The 26,894-nt window shown below is 45.4% G+C and overlaps 1 protein-coding gene across 6 annotated transcripts in view; it reads left to right on the top strand.

The window, feature by feature from the left end:
* PAG1 (phosphoprotein membrane anchor with glycosphingolipid microdomains 1) overlaps positions 1–26,888 on the top strand; it is a 152,910-nt gene extending 126,022 nt beyond the window's left edge. For all 6 annotated transcript variants that reach the window (XM_010863400.1, XM_010863403.1, XM_010863399.1 and 3 more), the window contains 6 exons: positions 7,116–7,323; positions 8,934–8,985; positions 12,052–12,148; positions 14,244–14,845; positions 19,423–19,482; positions 24,681–26,888. In XM_010863400.1, coding sequence (XP_010861702.1) covers positions 7,199–7,323; positions 8,934–8,985; positions 12,052–12,148; positions 14,244–14,845; positions 19,423–19,482; positions 24,681–25,049 — 1,305 coding nt within the window. In that variant the 5' untranslated portion in view covers positions 7,116–7,198 and the 3' untranslated portion in view covers positions 25,050–26,888. The remainder of the gene's footprint in view (positions 1–7,115; positions 7,324–8,933; positions 8,986–12,051; positions 12,149–14,243; positions 14,846–19,422; positions 19,483–24,680) is intronic.
* Positions 26,889–26,894: the final 6 nt, after the last annotated feature.

The following is a 26,894-nucleotide window of genomic DNA, read 5'->3' as shown; positions in this document are numbered from 1 at the left end:
TTGTGAATCAACTGTACTTTAACAAAATAAATTTTTAAAATAGAAGTAAATAAAAGTCCTCATCTCTGTAAACCAGCCCTGTGTGTAAACACCGGTCTCCAGCAAAGTGGATGGTGCCAGGGCTGCAAAGTGCTCTAGGTCGCTTGGAAGGAAGGCCCACGATGAGGAGGCTGGGAGTGAGCAGTGGGCAAACCAGCAGAGAATGAGTGTTCTTCTCTCCGGTACTGAAAACCAGTCACTATAGCGTGAAGCTGAGCTTTCCGGGAAGATGGCAGGGCTCCCATATCCTCACCTGTCTGTGCTTGTCCCAGCCAGGTGGACACCTGAGGGTTACGAACACGGTGGAGATGGCTATGTTTTATATTTCAAGCCTGGCCCCTTCCGGGCCCTGAGGGGGCATGTGGGGAGAAGCCAGTTGCTTGTGTGTAGGATGGAGGCCGCAACATGGAGATTCCCCACCAGGCAGGCAGGCAGGCTGGCTGGCTTCTGAACTCCTCTTATCCCTCAGCTTCATTTGAGAAGACTGAGAAAAAGAATGTCTTCTTCTAATTCTTACCATCTCTGAAGGCCTTTGTCAAGAACCATCCGGGTGCTTCAGTGAGAGTACAAAGAAGGCAGGTGTCTGTGTTCGTTCCAGAACTGAGGGTTTGTCAGTTAAACCCTTGGCTTATTTAATTGTTTGCTTGGTGTGCTCATCTCTTTTAATTCTCCTTTTCTTCCTGACTTGATAAAGTATTCATTAAACTTGCCTTTTGAGAGTCAGGTGGGGAATCTTTCTTTCACAGAAACGTACAAATTTCTGGACTGGGTCCTGTATTCCAGCTCATGGAGACATTGAGAATATGGTGGGATGTGAGATGGATATGTGTCTGCCCTCAGGGAACTTTTAATTCAGATCAGCAGAGCAAATATGCAAGACAGGAAGAAATAGAGCTGAAAGGTCCAACTGCACACTTTGTAAAAAGACCATTAAGACTTGCTTATGCAAATTGAAGACTCCTTACCTGCGCTCCTCACCCAGTCTGTCAAAATCATTCTCTCTCCCTCTCCCCCTTCCTCCTCTCCGGTTCTCTCAGGAGATTTATGTTTGAAAATAAAAAATGAACCTTGGGAATTGGTTTCCAAGTCAGGATATGAAGAACAATAACCTTAGAAGGCATTCCTTAACCACCAAAGTCACTTGCCTTTTTGCTTTTCTCAAGGCAAAACCAAAATGGTGGCGGGACTTTGATAAGCAGTAAACTATATTCTGTAAGTTTAGTGTATTTTGGAAATGAGACACACACACACACACCCCTCAGAGGGTCAGATTTCCCATTTCCTGTGGGGATCAATAGGTTTGGTGTGTACAGGATGAAATCAGATTAGGCTGACAGATGGCCTGCAAGATTGATAACCTGCCCTGGAGATGAATGCTCCAGTCTTCCTGCAGCAGCAGCAGCAAACCTTGATGGCAGGGCCAGTTTGCTGACGTCAAGTGTTTCTCTTGTGCTCCAAGTTGCTGAAGGAAGAAATGTCAAGATACTGCTCCAGAGTGATGGTGAAATGATTCAGGAAAACCATCAAGAAAATCTCCCCCTGGAGACCTTTGCTGTCTTGCGCTCTTTGGGTGTGTTTCCCCCTGACTCAGGGAAAGAGAGAAGCGGGATGATCTTTACAGCAACTGGTTTGGCAGAGACCCTTGGGTCTTAGCAGGGCCCCCATGGACAGCAGATGTTGCCTGAGGTGACTCCTTGTTCACAGCAGTCCTGCTTGACTCTCCTGTGTTCGGTGTACACAGCTTCCCGACAGCAGGGCCCCTTTAGTCTGAAGGGAAAGTGACCTCAATTCAGATACTTTAGCTTCATAGTCTTTCAGGGAACGGGAGAATTCCGTGGAGGGGTTCTTGCCACCGCAGCCTGTGCACCTCCACCTGCTTCATGGGACAGAAACCCAGCTGAGGATTTCAGTCCTCAGCGCTTGTTAAATGTGTCTGATTGATCTGTTGCTTGTAAAGTGCCATTTTACTGCATGGTTCCCACACCTGGTGACAACCAGGAAGGAGGCATATCCATGGGGATGGGTCCTCGATCTCCTTATTTCAGCATCAGTGAGGGGTCGTGCGTGGAGGTGGTTTCCATCATGTGTAATTATGAGTCAACTAGGACAGCTGTAAAATGATAATGACCATCATTACTGACCTCAGCCGGCTTCAAAGGAGCCATAGCTAATCTAACTGCTGCTGCTGCTGCTGCTAAGTCACTTCAGTTGTGTCCGACTCTGTGCAACGCCATCGATGGCAGCCCACCAGGCTCCCCCGTCCTTGGGATTCTCCAGGCAAGAACACTGGAGAACACTTTCATTCATTTCACCCAGTTTTTGTTTTTCTTCCTTAATTGGACTTGATCGGAGTGGCTGATGGTCTAGGCTAATGAAGACAATTAAAATGTTCAACAGAGGCACCAACAGCAAGAAAAGCAGGTCTCTCCAGGAGAAGCCTGCTGATTAGGGCCGAGAATAGAATTACACTTCCCCCTTGTGGTTGAAAGTGGCATGTGCTTTTAAAATAAAAGGCTGGGTTTTTCTCAAGATCGAATCGCTTGTTGATTAAACCAAGAAATGAATGGATATAAAAGTATGAGAAATTTTGGAGTTTTCAGTCCAAAATAGTTAACCAGCACAATTTCTAAAAAAACATCCCCAACAGAAGTCCTGTGAACTCAAGCACCGACCTTTTTTAAGGCCAAGTGACAGGTTCCCACAGTAGTCTGAAGTCAAGGGGTAGGAGGATCCCAGTGCCTCTTATAGAGCAATGTGTGGGTGGGTGGCTGGGTGGGTATGCGCGCATGCATGTGTGTGCTCTGTCCCTAAGTCGTGTTCAATTCTTTACGACCCCGTGGACTGGAGCCCTCCAGGCTCCTCTGTCCATGGGATTCTCCAGGCAAGAATACTGGAGTGGGTTGCTATTTCTTTCTGCAGGGGGATCTTCCCCACCCAGGGATCAAACCTGCATCTCCTGCATTGGCATCTCCCACTAAGCCACCTGGGAAGCTCTTAAAGAGCAATACTATAATTATTGCTGGTCATGAATGGCGCATCAGTGCAGCAAACAGTAAAGCCTATTCTAAAAGAGAAAGAGTTGATGTACAACTATTAGGCTAAATCTGCTATTTCACTAATATGATCTTAGTGGGACATTCAGGTGTCTTAATAAATGTTCACTGAGGTCAGTGAATGGTCCTGCTTTGCCCTATGTTGAATAACTCATAAAATATTTACACATGAGGTCTGACAATGGGATGCTGTTTGAAGAAACAGCATTCTATAATTGAATATAATTTTATTGTGATAGGTAGGAAGAGAATTAGAGAAATAGGCTTAAATGTCTCCTTGAAAAAAATCATGAGAGAGCACCCCAAACTGTTCATGTGTTTCTGCTGATATGGCTTGATTCAGGATGCTCAGGAGACATCTTACTTGATGAAGGAATTAGGAGAGAATAAACTGGTCCCCATGGGCTTCCCTGGTGGATCAAATGGTAAAGAATCCACCTTCAATGCAGGACACGTGGGTCCAACCCCTGGGTCAGGAAGGTCGCCTGGATGAAGGGAATGGCAACCCACTCCAGTATCCTTGCCTGGAGAATTCCATGGACAGAGGAACCTGGCGGGCTACAGCCTATGAGATTGCAAAGAGTCAGGCACGACTGGGTGACTAAACACATCCACACACACAGAAGCTGGTCCCCAAGACCAGTGACAGCATCAGCCTTGGACTGTCTTTTCCATGTGGACCCTGGCAAAGAATGTAAGGTATAGGAAAGCCTCACTCCTTGCGGGACCATTCCTTTTCAGGGTGACTCCTTACTTTCCAGAGACTGTGCCTTGTTTTCTCTCCCCGTCTTGAGAGAAATCTTCAACCTTTGCTAAGGGTGCGGATGGCTCCACTACTCAAGATGAACTACATAAGGACCCCTGCTCACTGCATTTAAGTTCAGGGAAACCAGTGTGTGAGGGCCCAGCCTTGTACAGGAAAGTCCATTCCACTTCTTGGAAAGCCCCGGACCATTAGCACAGGGCTTCCACTCTCATCCCCACTGGGAAGGAGGAACATGGAAGCCAAGCATGTGCATCTACACAGGTGGGGAAGGAATGGGCTATCTACGCACTGGGAGGGGTAGAGGTGGTCTATCTGCACACCGGAGAGCACAGCCCATGAACGCCCACAGCGGGGAGGTGGTCGTGTCTCAACCTAGATAAGCCAGAAGAAATGGGCAGAATTATGGAAACAGAAAGAGACTAGGAGACAAGAGTTAACAGTGGTGTAGATTTTCTCTAAAAGAAGAATAATCCCGCCTAGAAGTCATACGTGTGTAGACACCTCCCACACACACTGCTGGCCCCTGCAAAGGAAGGGGCTCCCGCCACACTCCCAACCAGGGCTGTGACCTGTGCGGCTCCTTCAGTTGCATGCAGAAGTTTCCGAGAGGTGAAAGCCGCCCACACAATCGGAGCCCTTGCCTTGGGGGATTACAGTGTATTATAATATCTGACTCAGAAATACACCAGATCTTTCTTTTCACTGTGGCATTTTTTCTGTGCACCAGGAGAACTTTTGGAAAAAGTATTGCTTTCACTTTCAGAAGCTTTTCTGCAGATTCTAGTGGAAGGGTAGTGAGCCCAGAGTTTTGACACATTTTCTGTGAGTTACATCCTTTATTCAGTCGCTGGTAATAATCTGCTTTCATCCTCCTCCCCATACTGCTCTGTGAGGCAAAGCACCATATTATATTCTATCGCCTCCCCCTGTTGAGAGAGAGAAAGAGAAACATGCACAGAGATGAGAGAGGGGCTTGCTGGATGGATATGTGGCTTTTGAATAATTCACTAAAGAAACTATTTTCTAAGGACCTAGCGCTTTATCAATAGACACTGATCAATCATTGTACGAACGAGTGAGCAAATGAAAGAAGGAACACACAAATGCCTGCACAACAGATCTTCTTTGTTTGTGCCTCTTAAAGTGCGCCACGCATGGACCTGGATATAAACATTTACTGATTTATGTGCTTGCTTGAATGTATTTTAATAACTTACTCTGATGCCAATTTGTAGCCTGAGTTTAAAGTGAATTATTCATTGTTGCAACGAATCATAAGAGAGGTGCTCTTCAGTTATAGCTGTCCAGGGGCAAACAGGCAAAGGCAACGTGACAGTCCGTGACAGTACGCGTGCCGTGTGCACAGGTATAGTACATAACCAACGCAGGAAGAATGCAGTTCTTTATTACCCAGGAAGCTGTACACTTACGTATTTATGGACCTGTAGGACATGTTCATGTTGGTTTAAGGCCATATAGAAAGCAGTCAGCTTCATCTCCTAGAATTCTCTCTGCATACTTACAGATACAATTTCTTTTTCCCCAGCTTTTTTTAAAATTATTATTTTTCACCTTTGAATATTTAAATAAATGCAGAATGTTTCACCTGGAGCAAGTTTTCTCCCGTTGAACCACAGTGCACTCCCTTAGCTGCCCAGGTGCAGGCTTGATGTAGCTGCTCAGTGGATGGCTACATAGTCCCAGCTCTGTCAAGGAGCAAATGGAAATGCAAATATCAACCAGCCTTTTTATTAAAAAGTGTTTTGAGTTCTAATGAATTGTCATGACACAAATATTTATTTGGTGACTTTATTCACGTAACTTGAGAATGAAGCTAAGGCTGTGTAAGTGAGAAATGTTCTAGAATTGATCGAAGCAAATGTTCTTTAACAAGCTCTGATGAGAAAGCAAATCATTAATTTGAAATAGTGCTCTATTTTTCAAAATCTAAATCTTAAAATATTTCACAAAGCTCGTTGGCTGTTTTCATTTAGAAGCCTTGTAACTCACTGGACCTGGGAGCAATAGCCCCCAGTGAGAAGGAGCGCCCTCTAGGGGCAGAGGCCACAAGTGAGGGCTGGACTCAGGTCCTCCGCTGCCGCTGAGCCTGGCAACACCGCGGGGGAACTTAGTGCCTGAACTTCAGCTTCCTTGTCTGAAAAATGGGAGTTAGTCATGCTTTCTTCACAGGCTTGTGTCAGCGATTAAATGAGGAAAGCACTTGACTGCATGTGTGCTAAGCACTTCAGTTGTGTCCCACTCTGCGACCCTATGGACTGTAGCCCACCAGGCTTCTCTGTCCATGGGATTCTCCAGGCAAGAATACTGGAGTGGGTTGCCATGTCCTTCTCCAGGGAATCTTCCTGACCCAGGAATCAAACCTGCATCTCCTACATCTCCTGCCTTGGCAGACGGATTCTTTACCACTAGTGCCGCCTAGGAAGCCCCCATGTGCCAGGTACTAAATGCCAGGTCCTACAGTGTCTCAGGGACAGCTCTTACACTCGGTTTGTAGTTGTTTGTAACTAGGCTTCTTTGCTGCTGGTGATGTGTTCTCAGCACAGACTTTCCTCCAGGGTCTTGAAAGTAGACTTACTGAATGCTTACAAACTTTCATGAAAGCCAGCCCTGAAAATAAAGTCATAGGCTCAGAACAGGTAACTGTTTCTGAAGGTGAATATAAAGACTGTCTATGTCATTAATTGTATTGACCTTAAACCTTCAGAGAGAAGCAGGCTTGGGGAGTTGAGGATTCAAGTGGGGAAGAAAAACGTAGCAAACTACGTTTTTGTGAAAGCTGTAATAAATGGTTTACAGTGTTCTGTGGACAAAAGGAATCCAAATACACGTGTATTTATTTGTTGTTTCTTTTTCAGCAGATTTTCTCCAGGTGAAACATTTTGCACTTATTTAAATATTTAAAGGTGAAAAATAATAATTAACAAGACTTGGAGTCTTACTTGAAAACATTAAGAATCCATCCCCCAAACTTACAAAAATAACATCTGTGGCCTCAAAACACAGAGCTAGGCACCACACACTCCTGCTTTGCATTTTGGGTGAGAAAACAAAAGCCCAGACCACGGAGGGGTACTGGTTTCAGGTCGAGTCCAGTGCGTTCTGTACACACCTCCCTGATCTGCTCAGACTCGCCCCCAGCCGCCACTCTCATCTAGCCCCTCCCCCACAGGAACTTGCTACCAGATTCTAGCACCTCTCCTGAGAAGTTGTCAAAACACAAGCTGTTCTCTCTGCAGGAAGACGCCACCCTCTGCCCCCATGTCGCCACCTTGGAAGGACTGACTGACTCCAGCAGCCCGTGCCACTCCCCGCCCCCACCATGGGATCCGAGGGAAGCTTGCTGATCGAGGGACAAACACAGATCATCTTGTTGGGGAGCCTGGCATCTGTGGCCACCTTCTTCCTCATCACCTTCCTCATCTTTCTGTGTTCCAGTTGCAACAGGTAAGAGTGACATGTGTCTACTGGAGCCTTAACACGTTCCTGGGACCTAGAAGACTTTCTGTATTAAAAAGCCTGTGATGATGGCATCCCAATGCATAGACGTTCACAGACACTCCTGTGATTAACTGCCTTCTCTCCTGCAAAGGGGCCCAGGACACTTTTTATTAGCTCAATGAAAGGCCATATTTGGTTTTCCTGGGGAGCAACTGGAAGAGACCTTGTATATGAAAGCCCTTATATAAGAAACTTCCCAGAAGGAACTTTTTTCTGTTCTCATGAGCACACCCATGTCTAAATTTATATTGTCTTTCTCCATCTGTGGACATTTGGAAATCTAAGTACGATGTGTATTAAACACACTCTTTTTTGCTACCATTTGAGAGTTACTGAGAATTTTTGCTGCTCTGTAGCTGTGGAGGGGTCATTTTATTAAAGACTTGTAATCTACAACTGCAGATTCTTAAGAAACAGATTTTTCTAAAAGAGAACCATTCTGTGTATGAAATAACCGTCTTATTTTAGAATTACACTTCTCTCTCTCTCTCGACTGCTTCGTATATAATGTGTAACCCTCCCACCAAAAAAAAAAAAAAGGAGATCTTTGCTTGGAGAGAAGCAGAGTCCTTCCGAAGCCAGAGTGATTTTCCAGGTGTTCGGACATTGTTACAACATATGCCGCTCTCTGGTGAGTTGGCTGCTGCTGGAGCAGCCAGTGCAGACCAGCTGGCAGCCAACCCTCTTCCGAACTCTTCTCAATAACCTCGGAAGAGAGTTGCCAAGTGTCATTTAAAAGTCCGGATATGGCTTCCTGCACTGAAGTCTCTGTCAAAAAGAGAAAATCTGGAGTCCCTGAACTCAAGTAGTGCCGGTTCGGACGCAGGTCTCCTGAGCTGGAGAGAGACCAGCTGGCTGAAGAAATAAGACCCAAGAGGAGAGGAGTGTCAACTCTTCTGGGCCTGGGAGGGCCTGTCTCTGTAATTATTTGTGCTCCCACTAGGTGTCACTGTTGCCTTATACATCTATGGGAAAGGTAGCTTCTAGTACTGATGGCTTTCTTTAGTCTGTCCTGAGTAAAAATAAATTCTATTTTTACTGGATGGACTTTTCCATAGTCTGGAAGTACACATGACTCATCCTGAGAGCATGTACCCTTCCCAACAAGCCGAAAGTTGTATTTTCTTTATTTTCTCAATCCCCTGGCAGTGTGTGACTTTGCAAAGATTGAATTAAGAAAAATGAAGACATGAGAATTGTCTGGACTTCCTTAAAAAATAAAAATTAAAAAAGAAATCATCCCAGTATTCTAGATATAAACAGTTTCTACTCAGGAAACTGCCCCCAGTCCTCTTGTTAACTTGTATTTTCTACTCCTGGAGGAAGTGGGGGCAAGAGAGCTGGCCAGCCCCTTGCTAGGACTTGACCCCCTCAGACCCTGCTGCCTGCAGAGGAGGGGTAAGTTGTCTGGCTTCTGGTTTCTCAGTAAAATAAACTCGGTTCTTTATTAAAAGAGAGATTTAAGTGTTGATACAGTTTGGATAGGAAAAGGGAGTGTGTGTTTGATTTTAGGTGGCACGTTGGATATTACAGCCACGTTTCCTTTTCTGTTTCAGAGAAAAGAAGCCAAGACCGCACAGTGGGGACCATGAGAACCTGATGAACGTGGTGAGTGTGCATGCACGTGTGTGTGTGCACACACGCATGTGCCCTTTGAGGCATCAGCCACTTCTCTAAGCAGGTCCCTGCAAGCTTACAAGCTGAGGGCAGCAACTCAGCCAGAGTTAACTGGCTGCCTGGGCTGAACCCTTGTGCTGCAGGTTTATACTCCCCGTGGCTAGCTTGTGTGCATGCTCAGTCACTTCAGTTGTGTCCGGCTCTTTGCAACCAGTGCTCGAAAGATGCTCAGATAGTCCCAGCTTACCGCAGGGATGTTTCTGTTTCGCCTCTGCCCAGTTCCAGCTGGTTTATTAGTTGGCCACAGCTGTCATAACAAAGGACTGCAAGCTGAGTGGCTTAAATAATAAATTTATCATCTCAGTTCTGGAGGCTAGAAATTCAAGATCACGGTAGCAGCAGGCTATGAGGGCGCGTGTGTTCCAGGCTGCTCTCCTAGCTTCCAGTGGTGCCCTTGGCGATGCTTGAAGACTCTGCCCTCACTGTCATATCTGTCCCTGTGACTTTTCATACCATCTTCCCTCTGTGTGTATTTATGTCTGTCCAAGTTCCCCTTTTAGAAGGCTTCTGATATGACCTCATCCCTCATCTTAACCTGTTTCATCCGCAATGACCCTGAGTCCATAGGAGGTCCGTTCTGAGGTACTGAGGGTTAGGACTTCACTACAGGAATTTGGGGAGGATGAAAACTCAACCCATAACAGCTGATCAGTAAGGTTGCAGGAGCCTGAGACCCCCAGCATCCTAGATGGCCTGGCCCAGTTTTCTTGCTCTGTGTCCTACAGGGTCCTGACAAGCTCTAAGGGCCTTTGGGATCCACCCAGGTGAGGAGCAGCTTGAGCGTCCTGGTCCCACCTTGTTCCGCTCAGGCCTGTGCCCTTAACTGGCTGAACAATACTAACAGCTGGGGGTGGGCCACCCTCCTATTGTTGTTGTTGAGTCGCTACATTGTTGTTGAGTCACTAAGTCGTGTCTGACTCTTTGTGACCCCATGGACTGTAGCCCACCAGGTTCCTCTGTCCATGGGATTCTCCAGGCAAGGATACCGGAGTGGGTTGCCATGCCCTCCTCCAGGGGATCTTCCCAACCCAGGGATTGAACCCATATCTTCTGCTTGTCAGGCGGATTCTTTTCTGCTGAGTCACCAGGGAAGCCCCTGCCTTCATATACGCAGGATAAAACTATGAAGTTGCTTCCTCTCCTAGATGTAATTTCTCAAGAACAACTGTAAATCTGTCCACGGAAGAAGGGGCAAAGAGAAACGATGGATGAGTGAGGGGTCTGGAGGTGAGGGATCTGGAGGTGAGGTCTGGAGTAAAAAAAGCAGCCAGCAGTCAGGTTCCGAGCCCCGCAGCAGGCGTCTCCAGTCCCAGGCGCCCTGCCCTGTGAATGTGGGAACTCTTCCAGCCGGGGCAACGAAGTGGTCAAGTCTCCTCTCCTAGGAGCCCCGGGGGTCCTCCCTTTTGTCTCTGTGTGCAGGAGGCTCACCCATCCACCTCTTCCCGGCTTCTCAGCACTGCCCTCCCTCTTACCCTCACTTTGTCACCCCCACGGCAGTCTCTGGTTGTCTGTGTCCCCACTTCTCACCTGTCCCCAGCACCTCTATTAGACTGCACCCAGAAGGCAGGTGGGGGAGAAGGTGGCGCCTCTGCTGCAGCTTCACACACACGCAGGTCCAGGGGTGACCCAGGGGAAAGGGGGTCCCCTTTCATGGGATTGAAAGAGTTGATTCCCTGTAAGTTTCTGGAATGTGAGCTCCATACTCTATTATTATTTTTGTGGTTTAGTCACCAAGTCGTGTCCAACTCTTTGCGACCCCATGGACTATAGCCCACCAGGCTCCTCTGTCCATGGGATTGTCCAGGCAAGAGTACTGGAGTGGGTTGCCATTTTCTTCTCCAGGGGATCTTCCCGGATTAGTGATCTAACCTGTGTCCCCTGCTTGGCAGGTGTATTCTTTACCACTGAGCCACCTGGGAAGCCCCCTGTGTTATTATTACTTCGTTGCCAGTCAGGAGTCAGAGATTTTGAGAAGCCAGGTAGCCAAGTGGTGCTATTTACATCAGAACTTCCTGTGTGGACTCCTGGAGCCGGTCGGGTGTGCCTACCTGGGTCCTGCATGCACTCCATGAGCGGGATTGGGGAGCAGACCATATCAGCAGTGATTCAGCTGCTACATGAGACGGGCGGCATATTTCAAGAAATACGTGATCTAGCAACTTACTTCCAACTGTAGCTCAGCCTTGTCCACTTCCGCCAATAAGCCCAGTAAAAAACGATCAATGCCATTCTTCCCCAAAAGGGTCCTGAATTTGTGAGAATAAGGAAGGTTTGCAGACCTAAGCTTTAGCATACAACGTTTTTTGCAAACCTTCAAGCGGAGACTTGGCTGATGATGAACATCTCGGATGTCAGTGACGTTTATCTTCGATCAAATTTAAGACTCTTCCCTTTAGATGACAAAGGTGATGTTTTCCCTCGTTTTCCTCAGCATGACACACCTCTGAAAAGGGTAACATTTCCAGCATCTCTGGGAGAAAGATGAGGCCGCTATCTGCTGGTGCTGATTCGGATCAGCCCTGGGGCTTCCCCGTCCCGCCTTGCCTTGAGCTAGGAGACTGGCTCCCCACGACCTGCTGTAGCCCACTTGTGATCTGGGAAGGGAAACTCTGTGGGTGGCAGCCTCAGGAGATTCCCAGGACAGCTCTGTCCAACAGAACCTTCTACCAAGATGGCTCGGCTGCACTGACAGAATGGCCACTACCCACGTGTGGCTGTTGAGCCTTTGACATGCAGCTAGTCCAACTGAGGGACTCAACTTCATTTCATTTCACTTAATTTGCATCTAAGTAGCAGATTTGGGTTTTGTTGTTGCTGTTTTAATTTTTAGAAAAAGCCATGGACGGAAATCCCTGGTGGTCCAGTGGTTAGGACTCTGGGGAACTAAGATCCCACAGGCTATGCAAATGAATAAATATAAATAAAACAACAACAAAAAGGCATGGCTATTCCCCTCTGCCCCGCAGTCTGACTCGCTTGGCACCTTTGTTCTTGCAGCCTTCTGACAAGGAGATGTTCAGCCGCTCTGTCACCAGCCTGGCCACAGATGCGCCCCCTAGCAGCGAGCAGAACGGAGCACTCACCAACGGAGACAGTAAGTGCTGTCACAATTCCAGCTTTCCAGGCAGGCCTCATTACCTGCAAAAGAACTAGAAATGTAGCTCAGAAAGGTCAGAAAATGTAGCTCAGAACACCACCATGATTACCATCATCATTTCTTTATAACACCGGCTCACTTGCCTGCGTGACCTGGACAGAAGTACCTGGGAATTAATATCTTCCCCAAGGCAGCCCTTCACCAATGAGTGGTACAAGGAGGGGTCCCTTGTCCCTTGGCTGAGATAACTCGTAGGCCTGTTTATTGCTCTGTTTTCCAGACTTTTCCTGCAGGATTTGGCTCCAGTCACATATTTGAAGCTGTCTTATTAATGCAGACTTTATTGGCTACATTATCCACTGTATTTCTTACACCTTTCAATAAACCGTTCACACATGAAAAAAGAAAATGTAACTCAAAAAACTAGGAAATGTGTTCTTGCTCTCCTTTTGTATTACTGCCAGTTTTAGCAAAAAAAAATATCATTTGGATGAAAAGTTAGTATCTATGAGTTGGCTGCTGTGTGCCCTCACTCTAAGATCTATATGTTTATGAACTTGTGTACGCTAACAACTGTAAGATTACTGTTATCCTATAAGATTACTATTACTAGTATTACTACTGTTCTGTAAGATGGAGATTATTACTGTCCTCAGTTTACAGATGAGGCAACTGGAACATTGCTGCTGCAGCAAATTACCACAAAGTTAGTGTCTGCGAATGGCACAGGTTAATTTACAGCTCTGGGTATCAGAGTCTGAACCGGGTCTCCCTGGGCTAAAATCTGTAAGTATTGCCCAGCCCAATAGCAGCAGGGCAGCATTTCCTCCCCAGGTTCTAGGGGAGAATTTGGTTCCTCGCCTGCTTCAGCTTCTAGAAGCTGCCCGCATTGGTCCAGGCCTTTCTCTCCATCGTCAAGCCCCTCTCAGACTCTCCTGCCCGTTTCACTCACAGGTGTTAGCCACTCAGTCATGTCTGACTCTTTGAGACCCCATGGACTGTAGCCCACCAGGCTACTCTGTCCACGGAATTTTCCAGGCAAAAATACTAGAGTGGGTTACCATTTCCTTTTCCAGGGGATCTTCCCCACCCAGGGATCAAACCCATGTCTTCCATATTGCAGGCAGATTCTTTACTGTCTAAGCCACTGAGAAGCCCCTTTTACTTATAAGGACCCTTCTAATTACACTGGGCCCACCTGGATGCCCAGGGTCCTCCCCATCTCAAGGTCAGCAGGTAGGTAGTTTATCCTTGTCCTTAATTCCTCCTTTGCCATGTGACGGAACACATTCACGGAATCTAGGGATTAGGACATGGACACCTAAGGGTGCACATTATTCTGCCTGGCACAGAGAAGTTACTAATTTGCCTAAGATCTTATGGTCTGTGCACCAAGGATCTGTAATGTGAACCTTTGGTTTGAGTCCGAGGCACCCCATCTACACGCTCACTGCCTGATGTGAATGCTGACAGAAGTCACAACTACATTTCCATGGTGCAGTTTACAGACTGCTTTCACCTGCAGTAGCAAATCCTCTTACCTCCATTTATAGACCAGGAAGCTGTGGGGCAGTCAGGATTGACACTGTCTTCAGACGCCAGTGCCGGTTCTGTCTACCAGGACACAAATGTCTAAATCCAGAGGGCGGAAGCTCACCTCCTCCATGACGATTAAGTATTCAGAACACGGTGGTGGTGGTGATAACTTTGCAGATCAAGAGATCCATTATCAATTTCCCCAGATGTTGTGTCCAATTCTTTGTGACACCAAGGACTGTAGCCCGCCAGGCTCCTCTGTCCATGGAATTCTCCAGGCAAGAATACTGTTGTGGGTGGCCATTCCCTTCTCCAGGGGACCTTCCCAACCCAGGGATTGAACCTGCATCCCCTGCATTGGCAGGTAGATTCTATACTGACTGAGCCACCAGGGAAGCCCAGATTTCCATTAACAGTCACATCATGTACAGTTTGCAACCTCAAGTCAAATAAAAAGCCAGCACCTTGATTTCACTTCACTTGACATTATCCAAGTCACTGTAATAGTTCTATAAGGAAGCGTCTTTCTCCACTTTTAATATTCCTGCTGCTTTAGTTCTTTCAGAAGACAGCACGGTGACCTGCATGCAACATTATGAGGAAGTCCAGACCTCGGCTTCAGATCTACTGGACTCCCAGGACAGCACAGGGAAGCCGAAATGTCATCAAAGTCGAGAGTTGCCCAGAATTCCCCCAGAGAGCTCGGTGGACACGATGCACAATGGGAGAAGTGCAGACGGGGACCAGGCTCTGGGGATGGAAGGACCCTATGAAGTGCTCAAGGACAGTTCCTCGCAAGAAAACATGGTGGAGGACTGCTTGTATGAAACCGTGAACGAAATTAAGGAGGTGACGGCAGCTGCCCAGCCAAGTCGAGGCCACAGCGGTAGGTCGAAGTCTACTTCCGGTGTGAAAGAGCTTCCGGGGCCGCAGGCCAACAGCAGAACAGACTTTGCCGAGTATGCGTCGGTGGACAGAAACAAAAAGTGTCGACAGAGTGTCAACGCGGAGATTCTTCTTGGAAATTCATGTGATCCAGAAGAGGAGGCCCCGCCTCCTGTCCCCGTGAAACTCCTGGACGAAAATGAAAACCTTCAGAAGGAAGAGAGTCAAGCAGGAGAAGAGGGAGCCGCTGAGGGGACCAGTGAAACCAACAAGGTGGGCTCCTGCAATTTGTTTCAGAGCTTTGGTCCCGATTGGGAATCTACCTAAACCTGGGGCGTTTGTTTGCATGGTATTCTAAGAAATACATGCTGACACCTTCACGTGTATCGAATGGTAACAGCTGTTTTCATGTAAGCTGTGTTTGAATTTTTTTACTCCTCCAAGTAATAAAATACTGAAAACTCATGCTTACAAAATATTTCTGCCTTGGCATCTTGGATATTTTCCAGTTTTTGCATCATGTCTCATTGAGGCCAAGTATTGTTTTCTACATTTTGAAGGCCAAAAACGAAAAAGATGAGACTTTGCTGCCCATTTAGCCTCTTCTACTTTTCGCCATCCCAAGCAGTGGGGTGATTCCCGCCCCTCCACCCAAGGTCCCAGAAATCAGAGCCCAGGAACAAGCCCACAGGTGCTGCTGGGCATATCTGGTTTATGTATAGACTTTTATAGGAGTCACATAAGAGATTTTATTTAACAACAATTTCTAAACAATAACCTGTGACTCTTAAGTTTAGATGTTCAACAGAGCTCTAAAATGCAGTAAGAATCCCTGAGCCTTCTTTCTGTGTGTCCCATGAGCTGACATCTGAGCCACAATAGCTTGGAATTCTCATCTCCAGCTATCAGCATTACCTTGGGATTTTCTATTCCCTGCGGAGACAACAGTAGGGTTCTCTTCTCAGGTTTTGGTAGGAAGGCCAAGTAGGGGCTAGTCAGTCGATAGCAGCCTTAGAAAATTTGTGGAGTTCATGATCCAAAGGGGAGCCCTGGCTAAGGTTATATGTGCGTGCTAAGTTGCTTCAGTCGTGTCTGACTCTACGACCCCATAGACTGTAGCCCACTAGGCTCCTCTGTCTGTGGGATTCTCCAGGCAAAGATACTGGAGTGGGTTGCCATGCCCTCCTCTAGGGGATCTTCCCGACCCAGGGATGGAACCTGCATCTCTTCTGTCTCCTGCATTGGCAGGTGGGTTCTTTACCACTAGCGTCACTTGGAAAGCCCTTACTCCAAGGGGTCATTGTGCATAGTGTTCTCTGAATGCATTTCAGCTTTTCATGTTACCCATGAAGTAAGCCATTGACAACAGCAATGAAGTGTTTATGAACATATTTGTTAAAGGCAAAAATGCAGCCCAATTTTTTGCCCTTTGTATAACCAGAGATAATAAAACTAATGTGAAGTTTATGCTGTTTAAAACAGTTAAACCTTTTTTTACTTTCAAGCAGTTGATAGATAAGAGAGTTGATTGTCTAACCACTGCCAAGTAAGCAATTTTCCAGATGTCACATTAGAAACTGGAAATACCCATCTGGGAACCAGATTACCTTTCTGTAGGAATATAGGGATGAATGATCCATCGTTTCCATATAAACCATTCTCATTTTAAGTGATTGGGAGAACTTAAAATGCTTAATATTCATGCTTTCATTTGCAAAAGGATTTTAATGAGCTTTTCCACTGTAAGCTGCAAGATCTAGGTGCTGGGAATGCACTAGTGAACAAGCAGATAAGTGAACAAAAATCTCTGCCCCTGTGGCGCTTACATTTTAGTTAGAAGATAAAAACATAAATATGTATGTAAGTAAAGTATATTTTTTATATAATACTTATATGTAAAATGAAGTCACTAAGTCGTGTCTGACTCTTTGTGACCCCATAGATTGTAGACCACCAGGCTCCTCTGTCCATGGAATTTTCCAGGCAAGAACTGGAGTGGGTTGCCATTGCCTTCTCCAGGGGCTCTTCCCAACCCAAGAATCGAAACCAGATCTGCAGCATTGTAGGCAGACTCTACCATCCGAGCGGCCAGGGAAGCCCCATATATACATATGTATTATATAGATAACGTCACTGACTCAATGGATATGAGTTTGAGCAAACTCCAAGAGATAATGAAGGACAGGGAAGCCTAGCGTACTGCAGTCCATGGGTTCAAAAAGAGTCAGGCACGACTTAGTGACTGAACAACAAAAGTATATCTTAGAAGGCTTTAAAATATAAAGGAAAAAAATCAGAACAGAATCTGAGGGACTGAGAAAGTTGGGTAGGAGCACAGTTGTGAGGAGAGTGGTCAGGGCATGCCTGGCTTTGTTCAAAGGGGCATTTGAACAAAAAATTAAAAGGAGTTGAGAGAGTGACTTGGTTCATGTTTTAGGGGAAGAGCCAATGAAGTAGAGGAAATGGCCAGTATGAAGGCCCTGAGGCCAGAGCATGCCCAGCCTCTCCAGGGACGAAGAGGGTATAGGTGTGGCTGGAGAGGAGAGAGCAAGGCTAAGAGGAGTTGAAAGAGAGATTAACTGGGGGCCCAACCCTGTATGGCCTTGGCTTATAATCTGAATAAAATGGGGTCGCTTGAAAGCCTTGAGCAGGATGACTTCATCTGGGTTTAAGAAGGATCCCTCTGATGGAGTTGACATTCAGCCGTGAAGAATGAAAGCAAGGAGACCAGTTGGGTAGCCATTCTAATAAGCAAGACAAGAAACACTTGTTGGAACAGGGTAGGAGCAGCAGAAGTAACAGGAGACACTAAACTAGAACCAGGAGATTTGTTGATGGGCCAGATGTGGATGAAAGGATGAGGAAACAATGATGAATCCAGGGTGTGGCCTGAGCCCCTGGAAGCGTGGGACTGCCATAAACTGAAGTAGAAGGACTGTGGGCCAAGCAAATTTGGGAGTTCGGGGCTGGACATATTGGTTTGAGATAGATATTGGTCATCCAAGAAGCAACATCAGAGAACAGCTGGATGGAGGAGCAGGCTTACAAGGATAGGCCTGGGCTGGGCTTGTACATTTGGAAGTCAGCAGCAGAAATTAGTTTTTTCAAGCTGACATCGGGTGAGATCACTGCATGAGTGTGTGTGAGTGGGGACTTGAAGAGTTCTAAGGACACAGGTCCAGGAAAGAAAGGAGCCAGCAGAAGAGAGGAAAACAGGAGAGAAAAACAGGAAAATCCAGTGTCCTAGAAGCCAAGGAGTGAGTGTTCGGGGAAGAAGGGGTGACCTTGCAGCACACAGCAGGTGAGTCAGGAGAGAGGTCAGGAGAGATCAGTGACACGGTGGACATCAGTGTCCTCCTCGAGAGCAGTTTCTTTGGAATCTAGGAGGCAGAAACTGAACTGAAATGGGTTTGGAGAGATAATAGGAAGAGAAAAATTGAGTGTTGTTTTTTTTTAGACAACTCTTTTAAGAGGTTTTGCTATAATGGAATTAGTAACAGAACTAGAAGGGTGTGTTGGTTTGGTTTGGGTTTTAGAATAGATAAATAGCCTGTTTTTATGTGGATGGGGATGACTCCATAGAGGGGAAAGTTGATGTAGACAGAAATGGAGTGTTGCTGGTGCTTATATCCACGAGTGGGTGCAAGGGGTCAGGGTCTCCTGCACAGGAGGAAGGGATCGCCTTAAAGTGGAGCCTGGAAAGTTCACTTGTGGCAACGGACAGGAAGGAAGACGTGTGAATGCAGAGACTGGAGGTATGATGGGAGAGGTAGAAGTTTATAGACATTTCTTTTGATTCCTTCAGTTTTCTCAAGGTCCTCAGCTAGGGATGAGGTGTTGGGGGTTCGGGGAGAGAGGAGAAGATGTGAAGAAGGCAGCTAGGAGAGCAGGGGCCAGCAGGTAGTAGCAGGTGTAGGAAGATTCAGAGCAGCTTTAAGGACTCATCTGAGGGGTGAGTTCTCCAGTGACCAGGAAGGGAGTGGAGTTCTTAAAGTATGACAGTGATGGCCGACCATGGAGCTTGAGTTTGATAGGGTAGGAAGGAAGGTGGAGGAAAAGTGAGACATGCAAAAAAGTGGTTGGGGGCCCCACAGTTTTGCAGGCTTGTTGAACTGGGTTATGGGAGGAGTAGGCGTGAACAGTGAGTGCTGGTCTGAAGGGGCCTGCAGGGAGATGGGATAGTGGGGCTGCTGTGGTTTAGGCTAAGAGGGGTCTGAGGTGCAGACTGAGCAGGGAGGTGGGGCAAGGATGCACGGTCGGTGCAGGGAGGTCATGGAGTAGGTGCAGGTTTGGAAGGATACAGGTCGGTTGAAATCAGCAAGAATTCAGGCAGGAGAGGTGTTAGAGATTCAGTGAATCCAGAGCCAGAATCAGCAAGAAATGAGGCCAGAAAATGTGAGTTGATTTCTCCACTAGTTGTGAAAAGTTTCCAGATGACCTAAGAATCTTCCTGATAACTCATGCAAACTAGAAATAAAAAGTTTAGGGATTTGACAAACACCATAGTATTTTTTTCAGTCAATTTTTCAATCTTTCATTAATGATCAATCCTTCAGTGATAATTAGGAATTGAAACAGTAATCTTCATAATCATTTGGTTTTTCTGTACCTACAGATTCAAATAAAAAAATTAGAAGAAATTTATCTAATGTAATACTGCTGGGTATGTAAAATCATACTTATGTGTTTATTCCTGAGGTCCTTTATATAATTTCTTTGTAGAAAATAGTTTCTTGTCTAAGAATCATTTGAAAACATTTTTGTATATAGTTGCATCAAAGCATATGCCCCAAAAAAGGTTAAATTATTGACTTTAAACTCTCTTCTCTTGATTTATTTTGTTCTAACAGAGACTTAGTTCATTGTCATACAAGTCCCGGGAAGAAGACCCAACTCTCACAGAAGAAGAGGTGAGTTTTTTCACTTTTAAATAATCCAGAAGCTCTTGTAATAGAGAATAGCACTTCCTTCCTTAAGTAGATGCTCTGTCCTGTTACCCTTCATCTGAGAAAGCTGAAGTAGGCTCTTAAGCCTATGGTTGGAAATGAGAGTGGGCTATGTTGGCTTTATCATGGTTCAGAGAAAGTAACTGGGAGATGGGAAGACAAGGAAGAGGATAAGTTGAACAAGGAAGCTCAATAGGGAAGAAGGAGAAGACAAAAAATAGAAAGGGGAGGGGAGGAAAGAGGAATGAGAAGAGAGAAATGTAAGTGTGTGAGCTTTAATCAGGGAGGAGGTTCCCATTAGAAGGAAGTTAATAGTGGGTTGGAATATGCAGGGAATTGGAACAGGTGGATGTAGAGAATTTGCTCCAGGCTGGGAGACAGAGGAAGAAGGGCTTAGGCTTCTGGGAGACAGAGCAGGAAACTTCAAAAACACTTCCAGACTGGAAGTAGGGTTAGACATGGCCACCAATGAGAAACAGTGATGTATCCTCCCAAGCACCGGGGCTAAAGAGTCATGGATTAAACTTTCAGTGAAGCATTAAAATTGTAAAAGCCAGTATTTATGGGATTTTGTCAAGCTAGATTCAGAGCCGAACACCTTAATTTGTCAAGCTACATAAAGCCTCTTCCTGGCATGCCTAGCTTAGTAAATTGTGTACGTGTACAAAAGCAATGTGGGCTTTCCAGGTGGCGCTAGTGGTAAAGAACCCACCTGCCAATGCGGGAGGCATAAGAGACACAAGTTCAGTCCCTGGGTCATGAAGATCCCTGGAGGAGGGCACGACAACCCGCTCCACTATTCTTGCCTGGAGAATCCCATGGACAGAGGAGCCTGGTGGGCTACAGTCCATGGGCTCACACAGAGTCAGACACGACTGAGGTGGCTTGGCACACACACACGTGCAAAAGCAACACACACGTGTGACGTTGCCCAGCCCCCACCACGTTCCCTCTCCAGGGAGTGGAACTGCCATCTGTCCACCTGGTTGCAGAAGCCAAAACTCTGGGGCCCTCCTGAACACCGCATTTTCCTCACTGTCTTCAGATTCAGCCAGTAATCAGGCCCTTCAATTCCACCTCAGAAGCTAACTTTCATGTTCCCCCACCCCTGTCCATATCCACTGGGCCCGCCCCTCACAAGACTAATGCAGGGCCCTCCTACCAGGGCCCGAAGCGGCTCCTGTGCCTCCTCCAGCATTTTTCACTCTCCTGGAGCCATCCCATTGGGCTAAGAAAATACTTTAATTCCCTGGCAGTCCAGTTTTTAGGACTCAGTGCTTTCACTGCTGAGGCCATGGGTTCAGTCCCTGGTTAAGGAATTAAGATTCTACAAGCCAGGCTGAAAAAAAATATATAAGAGATCTGGAAACTAATTCTTTAAAATTAATTGAGACTATGTGAAATTTTTAATTACTTTTCCTCTTATCTTACATTTGTTTGTGGTTTTTGAATAGGACACTGTTATACTGATGAATGTTGAACATAGAATAAAGAACTGTGACTCCCATGTATTCATTCTAGGAAGATGATTTAGGAAAAATAAATATGGAGATCATTTATTTTTATATTCATGTGATATAATGTTAGTCCAGACTGAAACTGAGACCTGAATTTTAAGTACTGTTATCCTAATTTAACAGAATGGTGGGGGAAGGATTGAATATAAAAAGAAGAGAAATGAGGGAAAGAGGGTAATTTATGAGAACATAATAACAATTTACAGACTGAATAATAATGATGAAAGATGTTAAAGAGAAAAATTGCAAAGCTAAATAGTAAGAGGGCTTGAAGAGAAACCTTTTATTTATACAAAATAAAAATAATAGTCGTAGGAGACATATATTCAAAAAGAATGTTAGAAGACTTGAGAAATGTTAATAAGATTTCAAATTTACAGTGACACCCTCCTGCACATTTGGTTCATGCCCAGGGAAAATATTAAGTTGCAAGTTAATGAAAGAGCCTGTAATTTAAAAAAGAAAAGACTGTAAAAGCCAAGAAGGCCCAAGTACTTACCAGGAATGGAGGCCATTGTGACAGAAGCATGGGCAAGAAAGGAGGAAGAAAAACAGAAGTGGTGCTAAGGGCCCAGCTCTCGCTGTCACTCTCACAGATAAAGTTGTGTTTGTCCTCCTGATGTTACCGCTGAAGCTGAGGAATAAATATCCAGACACCGGCTACCTTCATTACTATCCATGCATGTGTGTTTAGTGGCTCAGTCGTGTCCAGCTCTTTGCAACCCACGAACTGTAGCCTGCCAGCCTCCTCTGTCCATGGGATTCTCCAGGCAAGCATAATGGAGTGGGTTGCCATTTCCTCCTCTTCCAGGGGGTCTTCCCAACCCAGGGATCAAACCCCGGTCTCCTGCACTGCAGGCAGATTCTTTACCTTCTGAGCCACCGGGGAAGCCCCTATCATGCATGACTCACCCCTTTATAATCTGTCCACGTTTTTGGCTCGGACCACCTTCTAAGTAAAAAGTTTCATGTGTTGGCAACTTGCTACACAAAGCAGAGGCCTTGTGTTTTACTCTTCTGAAATGGAAAGCTACTCTAATTCCTCATTTTGAAAGGAATTTTTTAGTTAAAACCTCTCAGGTGAGAATGTTAATTTAATATGCATGAAAATGGTTAAATCAACAGGGCAGGAGTTTCACAAAGATTATTTCTCTGACTCAAACCCTTTGGATTGTCAAAGCCTGGCAAATGCCAGCCACCAGCCTGTAGGGAAAGTTCTCATGCAAATGACAGTTAGCGTGCGGCAGGCGTGTCTTAAGAAGCTCTGGAGGCCAGCTGGAAGCTTTCTGCCCAGTATGTGGATATGTGAGAGTAGGACATCTCTCTCTGCACTTGCAAAGCCAAGCATCTGTCAGGAAGTATGTTCCCTTATTTCCTGGGTGTTTTAATACATCAATTGCTGTGCAAAGATAACTGCAGGTAATGAAGGATATTTTTACTTATTTCCAACCATGATTTCTAACAATAAAACAATACCCTCCCTCCCAAATCTCCTAATCAGTCCATTTTTGTATCAAAGAAAATGAAACCTCTCCTGATATTTGTGGCTTTGTTGTTGATGTTCAGTCGCTCAGTCATGTCTGACTCTTTGCAACCCTACGGACTGCAGCACGCCAGGCTTCCCTGTCCTTCGTCTCCTGGAGTTTGCTCAAACTCATGTTCATCGAGTTGGTGATGCCATCCAACCATATCATCCTCTGTCATCCCCTTCTCCTGCCTTCTGTATTTGTGGCTAGAGGAGATGTATTGGTGAGACTGAGTGGGTTTGCTTGGAAAACAGCCTGTTCTTCCCAAAGGAAAGAGTGTCCCATAAGTTTTTGTCTTTGTTGCATGAGAGGTGCAGTCTTGTCTGACTCTCCACGACCCCATGGACTGTAGTCCACCAGACTCCTCTGTCCATGGGATTTCCCAGGCAAGAATGCTGGAATGGGTAGCCATTTCCTTCTCCAGGGAATCTTCCTGACCCAGGGTTTGAACCCATGTCTCCTGCATCTCCTGCACTGGCAGGCAAAGTCTTCACTACTGAGCCACCTGGGCAGCCCATCCCCTATGTTGATTGTCTCCCAATATCATTTCTGAGTTGATTTCATATAAGAATGAATTTTCCCACTGAAGAAAACTTAGCCCCATCTCTGAATGTCTATTTAACCAATAGTATGCAATGAAGTATTAATTTAAAAAATAGTAGAGGGGTGGGATGGTAAGGAAGATGGGAGGGAGGTTCAAGAGGAAGAGGTATACCTATGGCTGATTCATGTTGATATTTGGCAGAAAACAACGAAATTCTGTAAAGCAATTGTCCTTCGATAAATTAATAGATAAAATCAGAAAAAAAAATAGTGGAAAGTGATCCTCTGACAGATATATGTATACTGCCAACCAGCATCCAGAAGCTATTGTTGAGACCTTTGTGATGCGGGAGGAGTGGATTATACAGTCTGGTGCAGTGCTTCTCGCACTTAGTGGGCATGAGAGTCAGCCCACCCCCAGAATTTGTGACTCAGTGGTTCTGGGGTGGTGCCCCAGAGTTTGCCTTTCCAAAAAAGTCCAGATCCTGCTACTGCTGACTTGAAGCCCACTCTTTTGAGTATCACCAGGATGATATGTTTTCTACCCTTTTTTGTAAAGCAGTCAAAACTTTCCTCAGGTGAAATATCATTGTGATAAAGAAATCAAATAAAACCCGATGTTGTGGTCAGGTCCTGGGGGTCTTGAGCTGCCCACTCTACCTGCTTGCCTCAAACCCTTGGCAGAATTAGAGAGAACCTGGATTTCATAGAATTAGGCTACTTACAAAGTTATAGACAACACATATAATTGTTCTGCTGCGTACTCCAGGATTAGCATAGGTTGTGAAGAATCGGCTTCTGGGTATATATCCAAAAGAAATGAAAACACTGTCTACAAGAGATACCTGTACTCCTCTGTTTATTGCAGCATTATTGACAATAGCCAAGTCATGAAAACAACTTAACTGTCCAACAGCAGATGAATGGATAAAGAAAATGTGATTACACACACACACACACATGCATGTACACATAATGGAATATTATTCATCCATAAAAAAGAAAATCTTGCCATTTGCAACAACATAGATGGATCTTGAGGGCATTGTGCCAAGTGAAATGAGTCAGATAGAGAAAGACAGATACTGTGTATTCTCATATAGATGTGAAATCTAGAAAAGCCAAACAGAAATAGAGTAGAATGGTGGTTGCCTCAGGCTGGGGACTGGGGGAAATGGGGAGATGTTGGTCAAAGGGTCAAACTTCCATCTATAATAAGTTCTGGGAATATAGTACATCATGGTGGCTAGAACTAACAATACTGTGTTATATACTTGAAACTTAGAGCTTAAATGTTATCACCACACACCAAGAATATGGTAATCACAGTAAAGAAGTTGTTAACTAACTTTATTGTGGTAATCATTTCACAATATGTGTATCAAACCATCATGCTGCACACCTTAAACTTACATGTGTTGTGTGTCAATTATGTCTCCGTAAAGTTTGGGAATCCGAAAAAAATTCTTAAAGGGACCCACACCCCCATAGTCCCAAGAATCTAGCTTGTCACTAAAAGGGGGAGGGAGGAATCAAGCTTGGAGCTTATTTATTCACTTCTCCCCTTGTTTTCTAGATCTCGGCCATGTATTCATCAGTGCATAAAAAAGGACAGCCAGGGAACAAATCAGGACAGTCACTTAGAGTACCGGAGGCCTCCTACACCTCCATGCCGGGAGCCGCTCCGAGGTCCCCCTCTTCCTGCAACGATCTCTATGCCACTGTTAAAGACTTTGAGAAGATGCCGCATAGTGTCAGCACACTTCCAGCAGCAGGCAAGCCCAGTGAGGAGCCTGAGCCAGATTATGAAGCAATACAGACTCTAAACAGAGAGGAAGAGAAGTCTGCCCCAGAGACCAACAGTCACCATGGCCTTTGCCCAAAAGAGAATGACTACGAGAGCATCGGGGACTTGCAGCAATGCCGAGACGTCACCAGGCTCTAGCAGCCTGGAAAGGACCCAGCTAGCAAAGGACCAGCCGGCAAAGCCAGTGCTGCTGCAGAAGACAAGAAGCGATGTCAGCCACACTTCATATGCTGCTTTAGGAAAGGGAAGACGATTGGAGATGCCAGAACTGCTTCTCAGTTTGGGGAGTAATGCGGTAGGCACCCTGCTGCCAGGGCACTGGCATACCCAAGCACACCTGCGTCATGCACCTGCTCCCTCTGGAAGGATCCCGGCTGTCAGTGATCTCACCCTCTTCGTGAAGAAAGCCACACAGTAAGGAAGAATGACACTTGTCAAAAACCACAGCTCACCTGCCTGAAACACTGCCATTCACAGGAGCCTGGTTTCTCTCCCTCTCTCCTTTTCGCTGTCTGCTACTGATAGTAAAATGAATGGCATTTCTCTCTGAAATCTTCCGATTTATAATGGTTCGTTCCAAGGATTTTCTCCCACCAGGCTGGGCCTTTGCCTTCAAGTGGGTGTTTTCCGTTGCTAAGAAATTGTGGTTGCTATTTCCGGTCTGCTCCCCAGCCCATTCAAAGAGCTGCACCTGGGAACCCGAGCCCCCAACCAGTGGAGAGTGCTGGGGACACCCCTGGAGTTTCCTAGCTCTTCATTCCTTCTGATTTGGGCACTCCATGTCAGCAGCCTCTTCCAAAGTACTTGAAGTCATTGTTAGATGCTTTATTTTATTTTTATAGTCAATATGGTTTTTCCCCCCCCAGTGTTTAAAACTCTTCAGAGTCTTTTTCAGTATTTTCAAAGAATATCATGGTACTTCTATACTTGTTTTAGTCCAGCTCATTCTTCCAAAAACAGAGAGCCTTAATCTCAATGTTAGGACACAGACCATGTGTTTGGGTGGCAGCCACTGCATCCATCTCTTCCCAAGGGCTGTGGACTTGAATGTGTATTTCTGATGACCTCTGCTGCCACACTGACGTGCAGGAGTTATACATGAACTGCTCCCCTAAGGTAATCTATTTGAGATGAAAATATAAACATTTATTTTTGTTATATAAATTTATAAGGTATTTTATGTTTAATGCCTAATTTCTAGGAAGTGCCAGATAAAATATATATTAACTATTTTGATTTGATGTACAATGATTTATATTCTCATTTTGAAAAGACACCATGAAGCACATAAGCTTGTACCAGTAGTTGTTATCTTTTTTCTAACCAAGTGTTTAAAACATGGAAGGTTTTTAAAGACATCACTTTTCAAATGGTACTTGGAGCTCTTGGTCAAAAATCAGCTGACTCATTGGAGAAACAAGTGGAATAAACATAACTGATCATTTTCAATGTTTTGTGGTGGGCAATAGTGAAATATTTGAAATGGTAAAAATGGAAAGAGGAACAAGATATGACCAGGGATGACTGACGATTAACCTTATGAAAGTATTATGATTCCATTAAGGTTTAGCTACCTTTTTAAGAAAAAGGTGATGAATTCTGTAGCCTGGTGCTTGCACATGTAAATTGCCTGTTGGGATTTTTTTTTCCCCTTCATTCAGTGGCTGAAATAACTCAGATTGAGAGCTCAGCCTGGTTTGAATTTAATCATCTCTTTAGATTTTATAAGGCCGACATTGGGAAACCTGTTCACTTTTCATTCTAAAAGGAACCCGGTTGAAGTGCTATTATGTAGTGTGGGCTACAGAAAAGAAGCTTTTCCTGCACTCTAAAGAAAAAAAAAAAAGGCAATTATTCTGTACCACTGTGACATCTGCGATTTTTCAGATTGAATAATCTTACTGTTTTCACTCATTAGGACAAAGAATGCAGTTGGGAGGATGAAGCATCTTGAAAATTGTAGGGACCAGCTCCCGGGCATGT

This window comes from Bison bison, unplaced genomic scaffold, assembly GCF_000754665.1.
Source record: "Bison bison bison isolate TAMUID 2011002044 unplaced genomic scaffold, Bison_UMD1.0 scf7180017864491, whole genome shotgun sequence".
Lineage (NCBI taxonomy): Eukaryota > Metazoa > Chordata > Mammalia > Artiodactyla > Bovidae > Bison > Bison bison.
The sequence above is the reverse complement of the archived record's forward strand: the minus strand, read 5'-3'. Positions and strand labels throughout refer to the sequence as shown.